The sequence below is a fragment of the Aulonocara stuartgranti genome (assembly GCF_965226115.1).
Source record: "Aulonocara stuartgranti genome assembly, chromosome: 4".
Lineage (NCBI taxonomy): Eukaryota > Metazoa > Chordata > Actinopteri > Cichliformes > Cichlidae > Aulonocara > Aulonocara stuartgranti.
The window spans coordinates 11,921,330-11,940,130 of NC_138942.1; the positions used below are offsets into that span (position 1 = coordinate 11,921,330).

An 18,801-nucleotide genomic window follows, 5' to 3' on the forward strand; every position below is an offset into this window, starting at 1 on the left:
ATTATGGAGGGAACAATTAATCGGTAGAACTGTAGATTTTGACCAGTTAATTGAGTAATCTGATATTCTTGCAAAAGAGTTTAAGCAATAGAGCCTATGGCGTAGCCTCGGCAAATGGCCAATGCCATTGCCAGTATTTGTACCTGTGCAAACTGTGGACGTGGTGAGTATAGTTACATTTCCAGGGAAGTGAAGTCAGGTTACAGTTGCGACATACCTACACTTTTCTACACATTTTACACAGGAGTATAAATCCTCTCTTTACCTCACCCATTCAAACCCAAAGTTTAGCTATTAAAAATAAGTAAATGCTAGCAGGTACGGCCTGGCTTTCCAAACATTAAACCTGAACTCTGATTGTTTTGTTTTTTTTAACTAAGAGATTTAAATGAGAGAGATGGTGATTTAAGTTTGTTCAATCAACTAAGTGTATGCAACCCGCAGATATGTTTCTGTGTGGGTGATAAGAAAAGAGAAAAGAAAAAAAAAAGAAAAAAGAGAGAGATATACAAACTACATTTTAAAACCATTGAAGTGAGAAATATAATACAGAATAATATGAGGTTTTCTTCAATAATGAATGGCAGGTTTTCTTCTGTTACTCTAACAGCTGGCACAAAGTTTAAGTTTTTATGGAATGAAAAATCTATTTTTAAAAATCTTTTTAGATTTTAAAAGAAGTAAAAAAAAGAAAAAGCTTTCTGCAAGAAGCCCCTAGCTAAACTGTGATTGCAACTTTTACAGACTGACCAGGGTGCTCCTTCGGACATGAAACTGACACGTTCAGATGCCATCAGATTAATAGAAAGGAGTGCATGTCTGAATGGGGCTTTAATGAGCCCAATCCATATGTCCATTTATACTTTAAGCAGCTCACACTAATCAGCATCTGTTTGGGTAGTTTACAAGAGTCCTGTAGCACACAGCCCCCCACACTGACACAAACACACACTGAGAGGTAAGCATTTAAAGTAAACACTGTGGTTTTACGAAGGTGTGAATTGGAGAATTCACACCTTTAGCAAACAACACTTCAGTCCAACACATCATCAATCAGCCCTTAATTAACTAAACAGAGAGGCTTGGACAAGGACAACAACAAATGCAACACAAACACTGAAGGATATCAATTGTGTTGTCCCTTAATGAAAGATCAACAAAGCTTTTCTTTCTCTAAAATCTATATTTGTATTTTAGGTAAGTAATGAAATTAATTTCCGTGACAACAATTACAAACGTAAAAATTTTTTTTTATATTGTATATATCTTAATCTGAAATATCAACTGTCAGAGCTGGACAATGTAACAAATTTGAATGTAATCAATGTTATGGCTTCCAACGACTATGAAGACAAGAAAATTGGGACTAACTATTGCTTTTTTGGCTTTTCAACACAATGCACTCATTTTGTTTTGAGTTATTAATCAAGCACAAGCATTTCCTGGTACATTTTAGTTCCTACCAAAAATCCAATGATTATGAAGAGATCAAAAAGATCTATTTAGAAGAAGAAAAAAAATCTACAAGGTTTCTACAGATGAATCTGTGAATCATTAACAGTTGTCTGTAATTGCTTTGGCCTCCAGATTTCCATGTTTTACTCCAATTTCAACACTGTCCAAATGAGTTATTAATTGGCCATCTCCCTACCAGCATAAAGGTCAAGGAATCCCTTTGTTAAAACAATCGATAATCATGTAAACTAACTAAGATTACAACTATTCACCAACTTTTGGCATAACAGAGCAGTCATGCTTAGAGATCCAGAGATAAATTTTCAGTCCTTCAAATGTTTGCATGCTGAACAGCTGAAATAATCGAAATTTTTGAGGTCAGTCTGGTTTGTTACCCAACTATCACCACAAAACATTGTTTATTGTACATATTTATGATTTCAGGGGGAGGGATGTGCGTTCCATCTCTGCTTTAAGCTTATGCCGATAACACAGACATTAAACAAGCAGACTGTGAGATGCAGTAGGTATACTGGTATTTTCTCACAGCTAGTCATCTGACAAAGCGTGAATTAAACTTCCAGCACAGTTTGTAACCAAACTGAGCTGTTATAGGAATGAATAATACAAGATGTTTTTCTAGACAACATTTTATTGGCAATAAGGTACAATACCTAAAATCTGTAATGTTTAAAGTGCATATTAAGCACAAGCGAGCAGCTGTAATTACATCTCTAATATATCCTGAGTCCAATGCATTTCTGCACATAACAAAAGACAGACATGGAAGAAAAATTTTCTAAATGTCACAGGAGGAAGAGGAGGATGACGAAGAGCACCTAAGCAGGAGGCTTGTTATAGCACTGCTAGGATCTTTCCCCAGTCAACTCTCATCAGGCCAGCTGCCTCCTGTGCTCATTAGCACAGACTCTTAAGGAGCTCCTAAAGACTTTGTGAAAAATGAACGCTCATTTGAGAGGTCGTTAATTTGCACTGTTATGCAAATTAGGTGGCAATTAAGCGATAGATCAGAAGAGCAGTGCCCATTTATAACAAGTGAACAAGCATTATGACACAGTCAGATGGTGCTAGAGCGAAGTGAGGCTACATGGTTAGTCTGAACAGGTTCAAAGTTCCACCCTTGTGAGGAACAAAACCACTGTACCTATAATATGTTTGGCTGGTCACGATAAGAATATAGCAATGGGTTTTACAGCACTATGGATTGAGTCTGTTAACCTGCACGCACAAAGATTAGTCTACATTACAACCTGATACTGAAGCGCATACCAATCATGTTCCCAGAATATGGCTTTAATATACATTAACCAACAGTGGTACAATAACTAGCTACACTAATGAAGGCAGCATCCCAATGCATATTGCTAATCTAGGGTGGGACGCATAGCCCCTCCCTCTACCAGCCCTGATGTTTCTATTTCTCCTCTGCATTTATGACATGGTGTGAAATATACAAACATACTGTCTGGGACAGCAATGAGCACTGCTGCAGAGGGGTGGAAGGCACCCATCAATTGTAATTAATTGTTAATTAGTCAGGATTAGGAACTGGGCTCTGACACTCTCCCACCCCACCACCACCAAACTAGTGCAATCCAGCTGAGACCACATTTACATATCTTTAATTAAAGAGATGCCAGCTTCCTTTAAGAGCAAACCCTAAAAGAAAAGTAAGGCGCAGGCATGCTGAGAGGGAGGGCAGATGAGAGGTAGGAGACTTCCCTGTTAATGATCCTCAACAAACACTGATGGGTTACCTTGTTTGGCATAAAACTGATTCTGGGAACTAGCATGGCCTGTTACCAATATTGAAGTAATTACAAGTGTTTCGTTTCAGCAGCAGTTCTACCGGTTATCTCGCTTCAAACAAAAACAAACTAAACATAGTAGTCTTAACAGCAAAGCATTTGGCGAAATGCTTGATCTGTGTTGTCCAATGGTCTCAACTTTTCCAATAAACCCACTGTTCTGGCCATAATGTGTAAATTGTGTTATTAAAACAAAACAACAAAGCACACTCAACCCAGAAAAAAGGGGTACATCCACTAGAGAAAATTCTCATTTCCACCAAAGAGAAACCACTCCCACTGGTGACAACTCTGTCAGAAGGGCCTTCAGAGGGGGGAAAAAAAGAAAAGAAAACATACACTGAGAAGTCCATTGGCCCGCACACCATTAGGCCTCTGCTGAAGGTTGGAGAGCTCTGACTCCCCAGTTAGAGTTAGGCTATGTGCGTGTGGGGTGGGGGTGTCTGTCAGGGCCAGGGGTCTGTGTGATATTAGCCGTCTGCCAATCTGGCTTGGGGAATGGACACCAAGTAATTACTCCTTCTCTTACTGCCTCATCAATCTCCCTGTATCGCTCCTGCACCCCCTCAACACACACCCTTATCTTTTTTCATCCTTTTCTGCAAATGAGCCAGGCAAAGAAAAAAAACAAAACAATTGAGTGGCAGGACAACACAAATCAAAGCAGATTCCTGAAAAGCCCATCTAATAGTCCTGTACTAATGCATAGTGAAGGTAACTATGAAACAGACTTTTTAAAAGAGAAATCACTGATTTTTTTTGATCAAGTGAGAAAGAAGTTCACCTATTCTCTTTTCAGATTGGACAGATGATAGAACTGAAAATGTAAATTTGGTAGTTTCACCTACATTACATTTTAGTCACAATCAATTTCTTATCTTCTTAATGCTTTTGAGTTTAAAAGATGCATGCTTCTCCTCATAAAAAATAATGAAATGCTTCCCTCAGGTTTCTAACAACACATAAAATGTTATGGCTGTTCAAAAATGGGCTCTCTGAAAACTAATAATAATTAAGTCTCTTTAATGAGGCATGGTATTCACTAGACTTTGAAGAACTGTACTCAGTCTGTAGAATACAAACATATAAATCATTCATGTGGTTCTAAAAGGGATTTTCCTTTACAATAATGGGAATATTACCAACTTGATTACACCACTGTGTGACATTCTGTTGTTAGATTTTATGCATGGCCAGGTCCAAAACAAAACGTTTTTAAAATTAAAGTTAGATTTCTCAAGTTTATAAGGTGTTTAGCCCGGTGGCAAATAAACGTGTAACAACTATGTGCGACATTTACTTGTGTTGTTTCAGTGTTTTTACAACAACAACAAACAGGTCATAATTCACTTAATATGTCAGTGGGTCCATTTGGATTGTGAAATGACATTGTAATGCAAAGAAGTACCTTGAATAATGCAAATAAATTGAAGGTAATAATTTAATTAATGAATTAAAGGACTCTCGCCCGATGACTGACTGAGGCACAAACACTGCACTGGTGTGTCATAAGTTATAGGTAAAAGATAAGGCATGAACAACTTTAACAGTTTATTAAATACCTTAAGAGCTCTGGAAAGAACAACAATAATTATAAACATGGGCATGAGTTATAAAATGCCTGAAAATTAAGACTCTATTCTAAAAATGGAGTGACTAAAAAGTTGTTGTTTTTTTAAATGTGCAGGAAAATGGATTGGAAATGTGGCAGAGCCAAGCACCAATTAACCGGTTCCCATAACGCATTGTTTGAATACTGGCACAACTGGGCACGTACCAGAGTAACCGGCTCAGGTTAGCATCACACTGGCTAATAAACTTGATGTTAAATCCTTTTTGTTGTTGCTGAAAGGATTGATGGCCCATAAGATTTGATAATAGATACTTGCATATGATTCACATCCATTAGGGCCAACAATTAGGGGCCAGCAATTTCAGTCTTAGCCAGGTAGGATGGTAGTTAGCTTCTTATAAATGGTGGCAAACTAACTCATGGCACTATGCCACAGAGTTGTTTATCAGACAGCTTATCAACAAGAGTGGCAAGTGTTGGAGTGTGAACTTGTCCAAGTGAGTGGGAGGAGGGAGAGGCTCATTATACCGCTGTGTTGTCTCCAAGCCTAAAAACTATACAGCTCAAATTTCACTTGAAACTCTATTTTTGTTTTCATTTAAAACATTTCCAAAAATAAACAACGTGAATGTTCATGCTTGAAAAACAGGGACTTAAGAAGGTTATCAAAACAGAGTGAGTGACAGATTCACTGTTGTCATGTGTAAAGCACAAGGAATGCATAAAAGTGAGGAGAAATGCCTGAAACATGCCCGAACTGAATTAAAAAAAAAAAAAAAAAAAAAACTTCTGAGAGTGAACTGCAGTAGCTTGTGAGAGATTTTGGCATAAGCTGTCCCATTGCACCAAGAGCTATTTTTACAGCAAATACCCATGAGAGCAAGGGGGAACAGAACTGAGTTGAAGCAAAGCCACTGGTTCTCAACTTTGATAATTTCTAGTCTCTTTCCAAGTGCTTTAATATCTTTTTTTTAAGTGTATCTTTAAAAAAGTATTAACAAGAATCAAATTTCACACAGACGGAGGTCATGTTTAATGTGAGAGCTCAGGACAACGCATGCACTGTTGAAAATAAGGGGTGTTTTGGGGTGGTGGCGGTGGGAGGGTGGGGGATACTGGCATTTGCGCAGAACATTTCCTTTACAATGAAAACAATCTAACCAACTGCAGCACTCAAAGGAATTCACCTCCCATCCCCCATGCCCCACCTCCCCTCCTCCACCACCACCATTACATTACCATATCAAAGCCCCGAGTTCAGAGCAAGTCTTCTCTTTCAAGAATGGGAGCGAGGCAGAGAGCGGGAGGGGGAGAGGACAAGACCGAGGCAGTAGGAGTAGACCCAAGACTGAGTTCGCTTTTATCCCTCTTTGGTGTGCGAGTATATGTGCAAGGGAGACAGAGTGTGTATGCGGGTGTGCCAGCTCAAGTCTATGTTTGTTAGCAAGAAAACACTGTAGAAAAATCAGTGGAGATACTAAAGGACTACTGACTGAGTCTTTCACAAGCTGCAATGAAGAGAAGTCAATTCACATTCCAGAGGCAGACAATGGGGCCTACAGGGGGTCTGAGTAGCAGTGAAATGCCAAAGCAGGTACACAGTGCAGTTAGGAGGGCACTTTGTGGCAGATGGCCAGCAGAGTACAGGCAAAGCCACAGATCTCTATTTCTCTTTGGTGCCATATTCACCTCAAGCATTAATCTATTGTTAACCTACCCTTATTCCTTGGTCTGTTTTTCTGCTCAGTTTACTGTACAAGTACTCATAGACCCTCTCTGTAGTTTGCAGGGAGACTAAATGTGAAAATCAAAGTGAATGGCATTAGGGTAAATAAGACCACTGGTTGCCTGGGAAACAGTGTACCCTGCCCCACTCACTCAAGCCTAGCCTTTACTTTTCTCCAATCACTGGAGAGCAATAATACATTATTGACAGAGGGCCACAACAGGCAGCAGTGCAGCATTTTCAAATTGTATTTGAACAACAGAGGCTTACAGTTAAAAGATACACAAAGACAGAGACAGAGAGAAAAGCATACAGAACACACGAAGGGAGAGAAACTGACAGAGAGAGTCAAGGGGAGAAGATTCGAAAACCCACACCATTCAAACTAACATAACCATCAATCTGCCATCCATCCCTGGCCTCCTCCTTTGAACGACACTAAAATCTGTCAGATAGCTGACTGGAATAGCTAACAAGATGAGAATAAGCAGCGTGTTTACTTTGAATACACATATACGTAGGTAATAATTTGCATCAGATTATGTGTATTTTAAAGTCAGCATTATTTGTTAAAATGGTGTCACAGTAGTAGCTTTTTAATGTTGTGTTTGGGTAAGAGTACTGCATTTATATGCATAGCAATTTATTCCAAATATACAATTACCCTACACTGTGTGGTGTAGCAGTTTTTATATAGTGGTGTAGAGAAGAAAATCTTTGTACTGAAACGGCATAACAATTTGACTGTAAAGCAATAACCCCTGTGAAGTTTTTCATATCTGCCGGCTTCTGAACAGCTGTGCATAAGCTTTCTATCTGGAACAGGTTTGATTATTTAAACGCAATATAGTGGTTTGTACTAGTAGTACTTGTAGGTGTTTTCCATGCCTTAATATAACAAACATTGTTGACATCAAATCAACTGAGACCATTTTTTGTCCCAAATGTTTATCATCTGGGAACTTACCAAAATGTAAAACTGTGACTGTGTTGCCACAGATGAAACGTGGTAACCAAGTTACAGTCCAATAAGTAAGATAACAGTTGTTAGCATGTTCTGCAAAAGCTTCTGCAGGACTCAAGTTTCAAAGGCACTAATCCACTAAGAATAGTTTCAGCTGGTCAGAGCAAAGTCTGGACGGTAGCCAAAAATAGGTTGAAGAAACTGTAAATACAAGGCCGGAACATACAACACTAAAGCACACATAACACACACACAATGTGTGTTTAATACCTGACAATAAATACTATCAATACAGTTGTGTATGGCACCATTATAACAATAACTTGGTGCTGGGGAATCTGGAAAAGATGCACTACATCTCAACACTGCTACAATTTGTGCAGAGTGGAGAACACAGTAAGGAGTGAAGTAGAAACTTACCCGTCTTCTCTTTGATCTCACAGAGAACACTGAAGAGGGCTGGCTTCATTCTGTGACAGTTCAGGGCATGCTTCCTGTAAAAGAGAAGAGGGAATAAGAGGGGGAGAGAGCGAGGAGGATTACAATAAACAGACCTCCATCTCAAGTCATTCCATGTCCTCCTCTATAAAACAGGTAGAGGAGCTGTATGTATTATGAATAGAGCATTTCAAGAATGCCATGCAACTCAGCGGGACAGAGTCATATTGTTTAAAGGCATTTTCAGTAGCCAAATGCATTTGTCGGTGCAAAAAACATTCCTGATGCATCAATCCGAACTAGCAAGAGTAATGTTGTCATTTGAATGCTTTGCACTATGGGGCAGGTAATGATGCCAAACCTCAAGGTCATCATTACTGAGCACCAGATTTCAGAGTTAATACACACTAATCTAATTTCTTCCTCTTAGAGAAATACTTGTTCCATGATAGTAGACAGTGAGTTGATAGAGATGACTAGGATTAAAATGCAATTTTAATTTAATCAAAGGCATTCTCTTTATTGCCAGACAGGCTAACGGCAATTAAATGAGATAAGGCAAAACTTCTACACTTCAATGTAATCAAATAATCAAAACACCTCAGCAACAGAATTTCCTGCCAAAAAACATCCATGCACCCACACACACACCCATACAGCTCATTAAAAACTGCAAGGATGGAGAAAAGCCCTGATCCTACTACGACCCTAAATGACTTTACACCATTGTTTCATATCTAAACTCTTTTACTGGCAGTGTACAATTAGTGTACAGAAAGAGTGAGTCTGTTAGTTGCTGAGCGAATATGGAGCTATAGTTCAAAAGTTTGTATTCTTTTCCCCACGCATCTGTAATTAACAAAAACATGTTAATTACAGTAAGCATGCAATAGACTACTGTGCCCTGTTAATCAAGTTGAGATGGTCATGGAGGTGTTCTTAATGCCCCCCTCAGTGCTCTTGCAATATTTAATTATCTTGGAATAATGGCTGTAAATTTGTGCACCCTGTGTATTTTTAAAGATTTGACCTATAAATTAATAAATCCATTTGGATGTGCTCAATGGGGAGTTCCACAAATCACCACAGTTACCATTTATAGTAAAAATGGGTTTAAATAGCAACAATGTTGATATGCAATTACATGAGCAATATACAGTTAATTTAGGTGATAAACAGCAAAGTCAACATGAAGTCTGTTAATAATGAGAATGAATTATGATCCTCCTTATAATAAAGAAATAAAGCATTTCTTTCCATACAACATCACTGATGACACATTCAAAACAACCACATATGAATATGATTTGGCTACACCTGACCTCAACACCAATTCCAGTTGTGAATCTTCACTGCAGTATTAATGAGGGGACTAGAAAATAGTGCACCCACTGTGCAAGCTGTTATATGTGTAAGGTATGTGTCTAGCACTAAATGTGTAATTTTATCCACCAATTCAGTCACTGCTGGATTTGAGTTGGGGGGAGGGCTGCCTTCAGCATGGTGGGTATGAGCACGAGGGGGAGAAGGGGGTGCTCATGCGGTCCTGTACTGACCTGTGCTGGAAGTTGAGTGGCAGGCCACCCCCTGCCATGCCCCCCCCTGCTCTCCCTCCCTCTGTGGGGTCGTCTGATCCACCCCAATGCGCCGGCGATTCCTCTGGCCAGTATCTGAACATATGGCGACAGGGTGAGAGGATGAGGGTGGATGGTGCGCAGGAAGTGTACTCTGCAACACCGAGTTCTTGCACTGCCCTGGCCACTCCCCATCCCAACACACTGCCACCCTGCATGACAGGGACGTCATGATCACATGTGAGCCCCCTCAGTAATTAGTGGATCATAACTGAAGGAATGATAGATGTGTGGGCGGCAAACTTTTTCAAAGTTAAGAATTATGTTGATAACAGCCATGGCATCTGCTCTGTATTAACAAATCTATGTGTATCAACATGGTCTGTGTTAGCCTGAATCTGATTATGATTTAGTCTGTTACGTGAGATGTAAAATAGAAAACAGCCAAACAAATACAGACTAACTGCAAGCAAGACTGTCAGTTAATGTTGAGCATACGGTTCTGAAGGTGTTTTATCCTCAGAAACGCCAGACTGTTATTAGCAGGAGTTTAGATCAATACAAGCACACAGGCAGGGACACCTCTGGCACTTCCGCAAGCAGCCACACCTTTAATTTATTTTTCAGAAAACCCTGTTAACACCTCAAAATAATTGTGTTACATGATTTCCAAAACTATCTTTGGCTTTTTAAATACAAATACTCATTTTAGACATTATCTTACAGAAAACGACTCAACCTTTTTAAAATTTCAACAAAAATTCTAAGTTGAAGAAACAAAGTAGGAAGGGAAAAAAATTTAACCTTAAAAAGGAAAAACGAATGTAAAAATGTTTGAATTAATGAAGTGAAGCCCAATTAAGTCTTCAAACTTTTAGTGAAGAAAGGTAATATCCCAATGATCATAGGCTGCCAGTACAGCATCATCCCTCCCCCTCACCACCATCTCATTAATAGAAACTCGATTTGCGGACAGCTGCACTCGCGTACACATTATAGGAGAATTGATTGCACCCAGCACACAATGAAAAGGATGAACACCAGGGAGGGAGGGAGTGAAAGAGGAGTGAATTAATTAAGAGAACCAGGTGGTCAAATGTTGGGTGGAAAATCACTAGCTAATGACACATCACACTGTGGCCACAGTGTTGCAGTGGACGATTGCCTATTGTTGAAATACTGACGCTTCTTTTGAAACTGACCTTGTGCTCCTCAAGCCACATGGCAAATGAGTGTGGGTCAGTCACTCAGTGCAACGCACCATTTCTATAGGAATCATGCTTAAAAAGATACCTCTAACACAAACATCATTTGATGCATCATTTCAATGAGTAATTGCTGTCACAGACGGCACTTGGCTAGTCTGTAAAATTGACTAATCCTTTACCTTAATTTATCCACTCATTTGCACTTCAATACCCAATTTTACTGACACTAATTTGATGTAAACAACATTTCAGATACATACTGATAATTATTCTAACCTAATTTAGAATAGTAATGTTTAAAATGCACAAAAGATTTGGCATCATAACCAGAAGACATAATTACACTTAACTATGGCAACTTGCAAAAAATCCACCATCTTAAAAACCATTTTTACTTTTGATAATTCTGCGCCATCGATTCATAAATTTTCCTAAGATGCAGTGGGCAGAGGGTTTTTATATATAAACATATAAAGTTATTACAAAGTATATTTCAAGTTATTTTAAAACAATTTTTCCATACAACGAAAGTACAGGTAAGGCTGCACCAAAGTGTCTATGTGTGCGTTTTAAACGGCAACGACTGACCCAGAAATGGGGTAGTTCTTAAATCTGATACTTCATTGATTACCCAGTTAAGATTAACGATAGCCCCCTAACGTTATTTTAACCATATGGGCATGTATACAAACTGCAGTTTGAAAAAACAAAACAAAAAAGCCAATCTGAAGTAACAAAGAGCTTCTAACAAACTACAACACTGTAATGAGACTATTCGAGAGATATTCTAAATGTACTTTAACGTTACTGCTTTAGCTGCAAAATACACTGTAACGTGAAGTTACATTAATGTTGCAATTACGCATTACCTTACGTGAATGTTTCACACAAACAAATGAACCTAAAAACGAAGACATACAACTCACTTTAGCTTAGCTATCATGTGTGGAAAATGGCTCTTCGGTTGTCTTACCTGGCCTGTGCTTCGTCCAGGCTTTCGTCAGTGATGGCCATTATTTGCTGTAGGATATCCCCTATGTCTTGTTGAGGCTGACCGAGGGACTGTTGTTTTCTGACCGAGTCTGGGTCACCAACATCGGCTTGTGCTAGTCCACCTAGTCCGGTGAGACCCGTCATCATCCTGGTCTGGTCATCCATACTTTCAAAGGAAACTCGCCGTTTTCCTCCGTCGAAGAATACACACAAATAGCTAGCCTATTAGCTAGCCAGCAAAGTATTTTCTACGACAAATCATACAACACCGCTTACGGTACCGACAGTGACGATCAGCAAATAATTGGGGACTGTTGTCATAAAACAGACTATACAAATACGCTTTACATTCGTTTGTCTTTCCCCCCCTCCAGTCAATAAACGCGGCCAGGCTAAAGTTAGCTAACCACCGACTGAAAAGCAGCTAGGTTAGTAGCTGTAGCCCAGCAGAAAAGCAGCAGCAGGGACACACATGCACAGACTGTGTGAGCTTGCCAACAGCGTCTCGCACATTGTCGGAAAAAATGTAAAGCGAAAAAATAAAAGCACGGACGGACACGCGGGTATTAAAAATAAAATCCACCAATTCAAGAAAAAACAAAACAGGATTAATAGAGTTTCAGATCATGTAGCTCCAATCCGAAATCTCCTATCAAAACAGACTACGGTTTGCCATTGTTGTTGATGTCGCGCGAGTACGTGGGATGTTCTTATCTGCGCGAGTGGTGTGAGTCGCCTTGACCATTAAACTCATAGCACCACAGAGTGCGAGCTAGCGGGTGGGTCCATTAGCAGCCCATATAGTACAACAGGAACGAAAGCTAATGATATAGATAACCTCACTACACTGCCACATTACATTTAAAGCACATGCTTCCAGATACTAGAACTGGATTATTCCTTCAGGTGACCAAGCTCATCTCGTGCACGACCTTTACAAATTGATAGCCCCTTACGTCACCAGAACTGCTTGTTCTATTGTAATTGGTTAAAGCTTTTTTTTTCTCCCTCACTGATATCGGGTAAAATCATGCACATTTAAATGTCAGGGATGGGGATAGTGATGTGTATATATATATATATATATATATATATATATATATATATATATATATATATATATATATATATATATGTGTGTGTGTAAAACAAACACTGTAAATAAAACAAATAAATAAGGTGTTACCGCCTCAGTGACTGTGCCATGTTATATTTGTTGGACCAAGTGCAAAGTATGCTGGTGCATGCTACTAAAAAGCCACAGTCTATTCTTGCCCATGAGTAAGTTAAGTGTATTAAAGGAATGATTTGTTCCTCGTGTGTGGTGTCACACACTGTATTAAGGTGTACCTAAAAGTCAATTAACTTTATGTACGCATATATATGCCAATTTCACTTGCAATATTAAATCCCAAAGCAGAACAGCCCAGGCTTAAAATATCGCCTGTCCCGAACCCCCTATGAATGAAACAACCCATCAGTTTTCAGTATGAAAATGTTGACAGCAGATTGAAAACAAGTGTCCTTGTTTTTTGCAAACTGGGCAATTCTGCTGTAGTTTATCACTCAGATCAGAGAGACAGCTTTCCAAGACGAATGGCTGACTGAATGGATGTGGAGGAGAGTTGCACCCAGCCTTGCTATACTGAGAAGAGATGATGGGTGTACATGAGGGAGTATAGAGCAAACTGGCAGTGGTTTATGCTGACTCTCCAACCATCCATCCACTACAATCTGTAGCTAATCAATCTAAAGTTAGAGACAACAAGAATAGAATATACAGTAAACCTACACAGTAATTGGTCTTTGCATGTGCAGGCGGTACAAGTCATGGTTCAGGTGTTATACACAGTGGCTGTACACAGTGCAGTTCTTACAAAGTTGTCTTTTTCTTTTTGATACAACCACACCTCTAACCATATAAACATTTGGGTTTAAACTACATAACAAATATAAAACGGGTTAATGAACTTTTTCTTGTCGCTTCTAATAATAGTCTAAGAACAAGAAGGAAGCCTGTATACAGAATAATTTAAATAATAGGTACTTTAGAGTGTCTTCTTCTATAGAAGAAGACACTCTAAAGTACCTATTATTTAAATAGACATTGCACCAAAATCAAACGCTTCTAACATGCCAGTTATTGAAGTTTCTTTTGTTTTTTTAAAGCAGCAGTGTATCATACAATTTTAAGTAACTGGCCCCTAAAGTCATTTTCCGTCACTGTCAAGAGACCTCCCTTGACAGTAAAAAGGCTGTCATTGGCTCTGTAAACTTTGGTTGTTTTATTGTTGGTGATTCGTTTAAGGATCATTTCTGTGAAACTTCTATTCATTTGGATGCTAAAGCTGCCCTCCTCTCACCCCACAAGCATCAAGCCTCATTTTCATCTAAATAAGAATCGATCTCTCCTGCTGTGCACCGTCCTCCCTTACTCACAGCTCTCACGGTCACAACCCCACTTGTCTTCTCTTTGCTTGTTCCTATGCTAGAGAGCACAGGGACAAGCATCACTCTCCTGAATACATTTAGATGGAAAATTCGCCATACTCCATGTTTGAGATCACAACTGCAAAGCAGAGGAAGTAATTTACTCTTATTTAATGCTGGCAAAAGGGGGGCGGTGGGATTTCTTGCTGTAGTCATCAGAGAAGCAAATTAAGCATGAACATTAATGAGTAAATGAGTCCAAGACATCGGAGAGACAGCGAACAAAGCTTTGACTGACTGGTACAATGTCAAAGCTTCGTTCTGCATCAGTGACCAAGCCAAACGCAAGAGATGGGGGTGAGTCACTGTGGGGGAGGGGCCTCCTCCTGAATGGTCAGGGGACACTGATGAAGTGAAATAGATGCGGCACCGAAAGGAGAGCAAATGTGACTGAGGATGAGCATATGAACCCTGAATAATCCCAAATGAAAATCCACCTGTATTCAATCGCTTGCGGTTTTCCAGTAGTACAAGTCAATTCAAGCTGCTAACGTATTTCATTTCTGCATAGTTTACTGACATCATTTATACTATACTGACCATGTGTACTTACCAAATTCTTTCGGTTATCATTGGTGAGAATAATTATAGTATAGTAATAGTCAAACCACTTCAAAAGCTGTCACATCAAATGCACGCCATTACTCTTCACTCAATAAATACAATATTAGTTTTTGACTTTGATACAAATCACCTCAGACAGGTCATCAGCTCCTGGATGTGGGGATTTCTTGCAGTTTTTTTTTTTTTAAATTGATGAACAAGCAGTAACCTTTATTTTGCAGGATTGTGACAATCTTTCACAAACAACTTTTTATTATCTGCCAGTCTTAGCAGTCACCGGTTTTTACAGGTGAGAAGTACTTAATTAAACCTTGACGTAAAAACCGCGCTGGCGATTTACCAAGCTTATCACAACTTTATATAGCCAGCTACTGCCATCTGCTGGTCAAGCACAAGCATTACCTGAACAACGCCCATCACCATTTCTACTTCTGACTGAAACAGCCTTATTTGACTTGGAAAACATTAGAGTTGACTTTGTCATGAAACAAGACATCAAATCAAGAAAAATCACATACTGGTCAAATTAACAGAGACACATACAAGCATACTATATAAGCCAAACAAAGCCATGGTCCACCAGAAGCCAGACTGCTAATGATTTCCTTCCTTATGAAGTTGCAGAGGATAAAGGTGCTGTCATAAGATTCCTGAGCACGTCAGATGAAAGATCCTGAAATCCAGCCTTTGCCGCTGGTAGAAAAAGAAATCATATTGGTCAGTCAGTTCATTAAACCCTTGTCTAATATGCCTAAACAGTTGCATGCTAAAAAAAAAAATAATGACAAAACTATTACCCAGCCGGCCACTAGTTTCTTTCACCAATAACTGAGAGTGTGTTTTGATAGACAGAAGCTCTCTAACCATCTTACATTGTGTGTCCATCTAAAGGCAAAGAAGAAGAAGAAAAAAACAAAACCTCATTGCATAGCATTTGCAAAACAGATGAATATAGTTCTGAAGTTAAGGCGTTTTTATTTGATTTGATCCTCTTCCTATTTGACTGTTCATGTATATGCTCTTAAAATAATCACAAATAATCACACTAAACTCACACTAAAATATAAGCAGCAATAAGAGTTAAAGTTTGTAACTTAGATGTTAAGTGCCCAAAAGCCAGCACATGTACTCTGGTTAATCAAGGATGTGTAGCTCACATTGCTTTCAAGTTTTCTAGTGATGATGATTTAAAAAAAAATAAAAAAATAAAAAAATAATCCAACATACAATCATGGACATGGTGTGAAGTAGGGGTTGTTGTTTACACAGGACAACCTGGTAGTCAGGTTTACTCTGTATGAAAAGGTGCTGTGAGGACTGGGCCACTGATGTAGACTCTAGCGATACACCCGTCTCCTGGCCATTCTCCACCTTCCTGAAATGAATAAAGGAGCAGATTACCAAGAAAGTTTTGAGAAGACAATAATGGAACATTAATGAGTCAGTGATATAGTAATTCTTCAATAAGAACAAATATATTCACATTTCCAGTTCCTTTGCTTTGTTTCTGTGTTTGTTCAGCAGTGTCTCCCAAGATTCGCTTTCAGCCTGAAGCCTAAAACACAAGAGTTAGTTGAAAAAAATTTATGTTGCTTTAATGAATACCATGTGGCTGACTGGTAATTTCTTTAAATGGCTATAAGGGCATAAAGAACAACATGCCTGTTAATGGCTCTTTGGTATTTTTCCATGGCTTTTTGCACTGCGGGGTTACTAGATCTAAAAGCAAACAGAAGCAAAAAAAAAAAAAAAACACTAGAAAATAATCAGTAAGTATGGAAAAAATAAAAAAATTATAATCCATGTGAATTACTGGATACATAAATTACAACTACAATACCTGGCTGCACTAGAAGGTTGTTGATGTGTTTCATTATGTAATGTATCGGCCAGGCAACCCCACTCTTTCTGGATGTGCTCAACTATGCAAAGAAAGGCCAGGAAAATAGACAGAATATTTCTGTATCATACAATAAAGAGCCTCAAATCCAATGTATATCAAATGAACACCAACCTTGTTTTTGAAAAGTCTCCAATGAGGCATTTGGCACTGACTGAAGCTGATTTTGAGTTCTTCCTATTGCCAACTAGGGATAAAACAGATGATTAGGTGGATAACCTTGAGGAATCTTGACAATTCACTACATGTGCTCCACTAAAGTAATGCAACCAAGATCTTTCCAGTTAACTGTGATTGTAGCTGAATGATTTTACACAAATGGCTTTATTTCTCCATTTATTCAGTCAATTTTCTAAATGTGCGGTACGTTTAAAAGCACACACACAAGCTTTAGCAGTGAGATGAACAGTATAACATTGCCCCTAGTTATTTAAATTTTCAGTTTGTTATAGCTAATGTTCTTAAGATCATACCTTCATCGAAGCCTCCATTAATTTCACGATCCTCTCATGGTGTGATAAGGATGTGCTTATGTTTCCACACAAAGCTGTCGTAAACACATAGATAAATGTTTATATTGCAGGGGGAAAAAATGAAGAGGAAGAAGAAGAAGAAAAAAAACAAACACTCCATGACCATACTTTACAATGGGCATAAAGCCTCACATCTCACCCTGATATGGATTGGGAAGGGCAGGGAGAGATCTTCGGCTTATAGTAAACCTCCTCCAGGATTTCCTGTGTGCAGTGGGGCTCACAGAGGACCCTGTATGCTCATCACTATTTTCTGGCTGAACCTCTTGGACGTCTATGTCTGGTTGCCCTTTTGCCACATCTGGCGTCTCTGTTGTGGGTGATATCATGTCGGTACGGGGAGACTTGGGTGGGGGAGATGTACCGGGACTTGTGGGAGAGCATCTTTTCGAAGACTGTTTCCCTGGGTTGGCCTTGGTAAACACAGGTTGAAAAACATTATATTTAGCACGAGTGACGTTGTTAGCTTAAATGTAAGTTAAAATGCCTTACCTCACTCTGGCTGTCAGCTAAGGCGACACTTCCGCAACTGTAAGAATATTTTGCGAATTTAAAAGACAACGACACATATGCAAAAATATTAATAATATACATTTGGATAAAAAAAATACTATTACGTATCGCTGAAAACTTTACTTTGCTAAGCAACGGCAAACTACAGTGATTTTCGTTCAACAAACCTCTGTCAGCCATAAGCCTTTAAGAAAAAATACTTAATTCATCAACTCCTGTTTATAATAAACTGCTTGAGTCTGGCTTTATAAACCAAGATACGTACCCGTCTTGACCAACTTCCAAATCCTTTTCCGCCATTTTTCTTTCAAATAGTTGTTCACCCAGCGCGCCCAAAAAACCACACCCCTCCAGGGAACTAAGCAGCATGGGAAATGTAGTTTTGCATTAACATATACAAACGAGATCGCGGCCAACATAGCGAATGCCCTCGAAGCATTTAAACATAGTTGACAAAGCAGTCCACCTTTACTTTCAGTGTAGTTACAGACATTGACTTTTGAATAGAGATATGATGGTTTTCGGGAAAAGTGTTTAACTTTGTAAGGTTATTAGGAGCCGTGTGGTGCACGGGATGTACAAAGGCTGTGTGTAGAACACAAGACACAGGACATGTAGTTTGCATATTCCCAAAGAGTTGTGTCACTTTTTCTTTCTTTTTTATTTTACATATTGAATATCACAGTGAAGTAAAATATGTGGCTCCACAATATGCCTATATTGTAATGACATGTAGAAATTCAGGATAAAAGTTCTGACACCTCCTTGGATCAAGCTCGACCTACTGGGGTTGCCCAATGTAAATGATCAGCTCCATACCTGGTCTTTTTTGTAAAACCTGGTTGAATTTCTTTTGGATTATCTGATGATTTTCTGGTGTTTTGTGACCTCTGAATTTTAGGCCTTTTGCTTAATCTCCTTTATGGCATTTCCTGACTGCTGGCAATTTTAGTTTTAAGTTAAACCCTTGTTATTTGTCAAAAGCACTCTGTAGTACATTTCATTTTGTTAAGTAATAACTATGGATGACAATCAGCTCTT

The 18,801-nt window shown here is 38.9% G+C and overlaps 2 protein-coding genes across 4 annotated transcripts in view; both read right to left on the minus strand.

Moving 5' to 3' along the window:
- Positions 1-12,701, minus strand: part of pbx4 (pre-B-cell leukemia transcription factor 4) — a 28,422-nt gene extending 15,721 nt beyond the window's left edge. The window contains exons 1-3 of one of the 3 annotated variants that reach the window (XM_082531114.1): positions 11,741-12,700; positions 9,542-9,655; positions 7,968-8,041 (exon numbers count right to left, since the gene is read on the minus strand). In XM_082531114.1, the coding sequence (XP_082387240.1) occupies positions 7,968-8,041; positions 9,542-9,655; positions 11,741-11,925 (373 nt within the window). In that variant the 5' untranslated portion in view covers positions 11,926-12,700. Of the gene's footprint in view, positions 1-7,967; positions 8,042-9,541; positions 9,656-11,740 lie in introns of all 3 variants that reach the window. The other 2 variants (XM_082531116.1, XM_082531115.1) reach the window with 2 other exon arrangements.
- A 2,347-nt stretch (positions 12,702-15,048) lies between these two features.
- dsn1 (DSN1 component of MIS12 kinetochore complex) lies at positions 15,049-18,115 on the minus strand. Its single transcript, XM_082529327.1, has 11 exons — positions 18,026-18,115; positions 17,740-17,776; positions 17,387-17,660; positions 17,188-17,261; positions 16,829-16,901; positions 16,655-16,736; positions 16,477-16,533; positions 16,298-16,369; positions 16,042-16,189; positions 15,612-15,699; positions 15,049-15,507 (listed from the first exon to the last, which is right to left on the minus strand). Exons 1-11 carry the CDS (start codon positions 18,058-18,060, stop codon positions 15,425-15,427), a joined length of 1,023 nt encoding a protein of 340 aa, XP_082385453.1. The 5' UTR covers positions 18,061-18,115; the 3' UTR covers positions 15,049-15,424.
- Between the last annotated feature and the right edge of the window lie 686 nt (positions 18,116-18,801).